Source organism: Microcaecilia unicolor, chromosome 5 (assembly GCF_901765095.1).
Source record: "Microcaecilia unicolor chromosome 5, aMicUni1.1, whole genome shotgun sequence".
Lineage (NCBI taxonomy): Eukaryota > Metazoa > Chordata > Amphibia > Gymnophiona > Siphonopidae > Microcaecilia > Microcaecilia unicolor.
In genome coordinates, this window is record NC_044035.1 from 233,430,750 (window position 1) to 233,436,749 (window position 6,000).

The window sequence follows — 6,000 nt, forward strand, 5'->3', positions numbered from 1 at the left end:
GTCACTGACGTCGTGACAGCTGATTCCAAGGCAAGGGGAGGAGTAGGGAAACACGCACAGCGTGTTTCCCCACTCCTCCCCCTGCCTCAGAATCAGCTGTCACCCCCCGCGCGCTAGGGCCCCCTCGACCCCCCCTGCGAACCTTTCACCTCCCGGACCGCCGAAAACCGCCCCCTCCCGCCGCCGTTGTGTACTACCTTGCTGACAGGGGACCCAAACCCCGTCAGCCGAAGTGTTGTTGTGTCCTTCGCGTTCCTTCCTCATCTTCTCTGGAAGTTCCTCTGCATGCGTCTGATGTCAGACGCACGACGCACGCAGAGGAACTTCCAGAGAAGATGAGGAAGGAACGCGAAGGACACAACAACACTTCGGCTGACGGGGGTTTGGGTCCCCCGTCAGCACAGATAGTACACAACGGCGGTGGGGGGCGGTTTTCAGCGGTACAGGGGGGGGCGACAGGTTCGCCGATGGGGGGGGCGAGGGGGCAGTAGCGCGGGGGGGGGGGGAGGAATTGCCTGCCTAGGGCCCGTTTCCTTGGCTTCAGAAACGGGCCTTTTTTACTAGTTGATAATAACATTTCCTAAGTATACAGGAAACAGTACAAATGAAGAATAGTGGATTTTTTTTTTTTTTTTAAATCCTTGTATGTGTAAGGCTGAACTAGCAAGATCAGTTGATACGTTCAAGGTCCTATGGTGAGAGGGGAGGAGATAACAGGATGGTCTTCATGGAGCACACCAAATAGGTTCCAATGTTATTTTCCTATTTTTTTTTTATTTTGTCCCAACAGTGATTTTTGCTCACAGGACCAAGATATGATAGAAAAGTTAAAACCCATCCCACGTGGCTGGGGCATGGGAAGGTGTCAACCATGAAGACCAATGGGGAATGACACAGCAGCACAAGGGAAGAGACTATACAGAAGGGATGTGCAAGAGAAGAAAGGCAAAGTCGGCTGCTAAGTCTTGTAAAACAAACTTTGTTCCTGTTCCACTCAAAGAATCTTTGGAAAACATATTCATGAGATATTACTTGATGAAGAAACTGCTTCTCAGTTAATGAGTGCCAGAAAGATCAGAGATCACAAGATCAAGTCAAGGCCATAAATTCTACAGAGAAAAAGCATACAACACCAGGTTTCTTTTCTCTGAAAAACAGAAAGTTGAGAGGAGAGAAATTATATGGTAACAAGATGAATGCTTTTTCTTGTTGTACAAAAAGCACATGGTACAGAAAAATTTCTTGATTACATCTCTGCATAGGTTTTAAAAGGTGATAAGTTCATTGTACACAAATGGGGAAATTCTACAAATGGCATGCAAATTTCCGCACTCAAAATTATTCGCTATCCTGAGAGGTACATGCAACTAAGTTGGCTAACGAGCCAATTAGTTCTAATTGGGTGTTAACAATCAATTATTGGCATTCATTGGCAACATTTTTTATTCGCATGTGCATCTTGCTAAATGCTATTCTAGAAAGATCTGCGCACAAATCTTATAGTGTACAAGTCAAAAGGGGTGAGACCATGGGAGGGGTATGGGCGGGTCAGGGGCGTTCACTAAAGATGTGTACAGTATTACTGAATAGCGGGGAGCTGCACCTAACTTATGTGATCTGCTGAGGCTCTATGAGGGTAATTTTATAACAGGGTACTATTAAAAAGGCCCCAAAATATGCCTGTTTATAAAGGCCAACAATCTCCAAAACATTCCACACAAAATCTTGAATATGGTTCTCAAATAATAATTGAATTATGGTGGACCATCATGTAAATGATAAGGAGATCACAGAACTCAATCACCCTATGCTTAGCTTCTCAATGAAATCCTATATGATTATATCACCAACATGATCATTTATTTATTAATTAGGATTTATTTACTGCCTTTTTGAAGGAATTCACTCAAGGCAGTGTACAGTAAACATGAACAATAGGCAATTACAGCAGTAAAAATATTCAGAAACTACAGAGTATGGCATGGTGTACTACTTACAATGTCAACACAATACGTAATAGAGCATTACAATTGATAGTGAAGATCATGTTTCAAGCAGCGCCCTGCATCAGGGTGAGATACCTCTTTTCAACTTGAATTCAACTCCTCTTCACTGCCTGTTGCTTCTAGGCAGATATGCTGATACAAAGTGCTTCTTAAAGGGGTCCTTTTACCAAGCAGCGGTAAAAAGGGCTGTTTTTGCCGTGTGCTTAGGCCCTTTTTACTGCAGTGGGTAAAAAGGCTGCAAAAATCCATGGCCATGTGGTAAGATTGTAATTACTGCATGGCCATGTGGGGGGGATCCCTTACCGCCACCCATTGAGGTGATGGTAAGGGCTCCTGCGCTAACCTGGTGGTAACCGGGTAGCACATGGCGCTGCCCAATTACCGCTGGGTAACCACCATGCAAGAAAATCGAGCCCTATTTTCTCGAGCATGGGAAATGGCACACACTGGGGCTGGAACTACCACTTGCATCCACATTGGGCCGGCGGTAGCTCCAAATTGGTGCAAGGTAACCCTAAATTGGGCTTACCGCCGCTTTGTAAAAGGGCCCCAAAATGCGATGATGTTGGTGATATGTTTTTGTGTGATTAACTTCATTGAGAAGCTAAGTATTTGTTACTCTAAAAATGTGGTTTCAGCATTCAGTATTTTTTACACTAAATGAGTAATGCACAGCCAATGGGAGAATAGTACAATATTTACAGTTGTGGGCTGATGATTGTAATTTGAAATAATAGGGTGCTTATTTGATGGGTCACCATAATTTAAATATTATTTGAGAACCCTATTCATGACTTTGTGTGATTTTTTTTTAAGATTATTGGTGTATAGATATTCATCTTTTTTGGATAGTGTTAATAATCTTGGGATTGCTTTAGAAAGGCAACATAAGCACCCAGTAGTACACACATGTTCTCGTTCAACTTTATACCTACTCCAAAGTAGGTGCAGCTATGTGCGTGTGTATATGTACATATTCAAAAAAATAATCATGGACATCACAACTCTGCCCTAACTCCACCTCCAGGAATGTCTACATATGGTTCACTTAAATGGACCTGTTGGTACACATACTTGTAGGCGTGAATGCATCTGTTCAATTTTATAATAGCCATTTTCTGTGTGTAAAACATGCTTTACATGTTTTTTTTAAATGCTTTATAAAATTACCCTTTAAATCAGTATTTGAGGTGCTGAAGGTATTTCTTTTGTGTTCACTTCCTGTGGATCACCACTCTGGAGCTGCCAGAGAGGCAGCTCAAAGAGGTTACATATTGATCACCCTTCTACCTCTTGGCTAGAGATCCCCAAACTTGATCCTCTGGAAACTATATTAAGTCTGGTTTTTAAGATGACCAAAATATGTACATCAACCACTGTTTTAATGAATGTAAAGCAGATATAACTTCTGTCTATTCACTGGAGACAGTTTTGTAACTGTATGTGTGTAAAATGTATATGTATACTTTTTTCCCAAATTTCAAAACTAAAATTCATACAACTTATATACATACCTGTTCTGACATGCACAAACTGTATGGGTGAATTTTACATGCATAGATTCATATTTTCAAAAGTATATTTGTAACGACAGACCTCTCCCTAACCATGGTCCTGGGAATGCTTCAGTGCAGTCTGGGTAAGCATCCATGTTGTAGGCTGTACATTCATAAGTTTAAACATATCAAATTCTCAGATAAGCATAAACATACTGCATCCACTTTTATAAAAGTCATATCTGAAGATAAAGCACTGTTTTAATTGCAGAGATGCTTTTGTGTTGGATAGTCTAGAAGCTAGACCCAATGGCCAGTGCCAAGGATAGAGCTTGCGAAACCCCCATTTCTTAAACTCAAGTTACTTGTTACACGATCCTTGGGTAGAATCTCTGTCCAGCAGCTTAGATTCTCTGTGACCTGTTATGTGCTTGAAGATTAGGAGTATTTCGCTCAGGGGGGTAGCCACCGGTATACCTCAGCCTGTTCACTTTTGAATCAGGCCCACCCAGCAGCAGCACACACCACTGGTGTAGCTGCTAGGAACCATGAAGCCCTGCCAACTGAAGACATCCTCAGCTCAAACCCCTGGGCTGTCAGAGCACCATGGCAGTCAGCAGCAGTGCTGCCAGCTGCTGATGCCAGCACCATGTGCATGCTCAATTCATATGCAAGAACTGAGCATGCACAGTGTGCTGGCATCAGTGGCTGGGATCACTGCTGGTAATGCTACCGTTATGAGCCCGGGGGTTCAAGCCAAGGATGTCTTTAGCTAGTGGGCTTGGGGATACGTACCAGCTAAGGTATTTGATTTTTAAGTTTAATGGGGGAGTATGGGAGATGCAGAGGAAATGTGTTGTGCCCTTCTATTAGCCCACCCAAAACTTGTCTTCTGACTATGCCACTGGTTTAGCCTTGTTAAAGTGTAATATAATCAAGGGTCAAGATATTTGCAGTAGTAAGCAATAGAACTAGTTGGGCATTACAGATATCCCTAAATCTTTCCATTTGCTCCATGAGACATGGGATGTTTGCTTCCCCTCCCAGTTCACAGTGGAGAAAGTGTCTTTCTTCACACATGATTCACTATTAGCCTGACAAAAAAGTGCAGATAGCCAGAGCTGTAGTGTGTCTGCCCCTCTTCCTCTCTTGCAAAGATAAAATGAAGATTCCCCCCCCCCCCCCAACTTCCCTGGATCCAATCCTTCACCAGTTAGCAGTGGACTGTTCATGTTGTACAAGTTGCCCACAGTAACTCAAAGATAATACAAGAAAATGACACAGCCCACAACAAGCAGGAACTCGCACACCTCATGGGATTGGAAAGTGTGAGAGAGTTCACTGCTCTAAGGGCCATAAAAGGTTCCATGGGCCATGTGGAATGCACATTCCTATTTGCGGTACACCGTATTTTTCTTGTCTTCTCAGACCAACAGGTAAGCAGGAGGAGCTGTGGTAGGGAGGGAGAAGTTAGACTGCATAGGGCTGCAAGGAGATCTGACTGGAGCTGGAGGGAGAAGGAGAAAAGGGAAACGAAGGACCATGTTGGAGAGATTAGGACTAAGGAGAGATGTTGAATTACATGACAGGAGAGAGATGGGGGTGCTGGACACAGGGTAGGGGGATGAAACAGAAAGAAGATGCTGGACATAAGGGGAATAGATTGACAGACGGGGGGGGGGGGGGGGGGAGAGAGACACAGTGAGTGCTGATATTGGCAGATGGTAGGATGGGATAAGGGGAGAAAAATGGTCTAATGCTGTGGCTGGGAGGGGATAGGGACACAGGTGGGGGCAAATGTTGACCCACATAAGAGGGACAAATAGGGACAAAGGAGATGCTAGACCACATGGGTGGGAGGAACTAGGGCGAGATTGTCAGGAATTCTGCATATGGGGTAAGAAATTAGGCAGAGAGGGAATGCTGGACATAGGGGCAGGGGACTAGAGAGAGAAGGAATGCTGGACATAGAGGTAGGGGATTAGGGAGTCAAGGGATCCTGGGCATGGGGGTAGGGAACGAGGGAGATAAAGAAGGGATGCTGGTTGTAAGGGTAGAAAACTAGGTAGGCAGAGAAGGATTGATGGCCATGGGCTTAGGGGACAGAAAAGAGGCTGTGGACATGGGATGATGGGACTGGAGAAAAAGACTGAATGCTGAACATGAGTTAAGGGACTTGTGAGACAGAGAGGGGATGCAGGATGTAAGACACTGAATTGGAGAGAGAAAGAAATGGGATGCTGGACCTGGGGAGGAGGAGGAGAGAGAGAGAGAGAGAGAAGAGGGAGCTAGTGAAAGATTGATGGGGAATAGGAGTGTAGGTGAAGGAAAGAGATGAAGGTACAAAGAGGGGTATTGAGGACTGGTTGGTAAGAAGAATGAGTGAAATCTGTATTGAGAAACAGAAAAAGGAAAAGAAGGAAGCTGAAAGAAAGAGATCAATGTTAGAGATGGGTGTCTTCTTCAGCTTCAGGGGCGCTTGGGATCACCTCTGGCCT

The 6,000-nt window shown here is 44.3% G+C and overlaps 1 protein-coding gene across 1 annotated transcript in view; it reads left to right on the plus strand.

Annotated features, from left to right (window-relative positions):
• Positions 1-2,262, plus strand: part of CD58 (CD58 molecule) — a 246,053-nt gene extending 243,791 nt beyond the window's left edge. Inside the window, exon 8 of the mRNA XM_030203880.1 lies at positions 791-2,262. Coding sequence (XP_030059740.1) covers positions 791-819 — 29 coding nt within the window. The 3' untranslated portion in view covers positions 820-2,262. The remainder of the gene's footprint in view (positions 1-790) is intronic.
• The last annotated feature ends 3,738 nt before the right edge of the window (positions 2,263-6,000 follow it).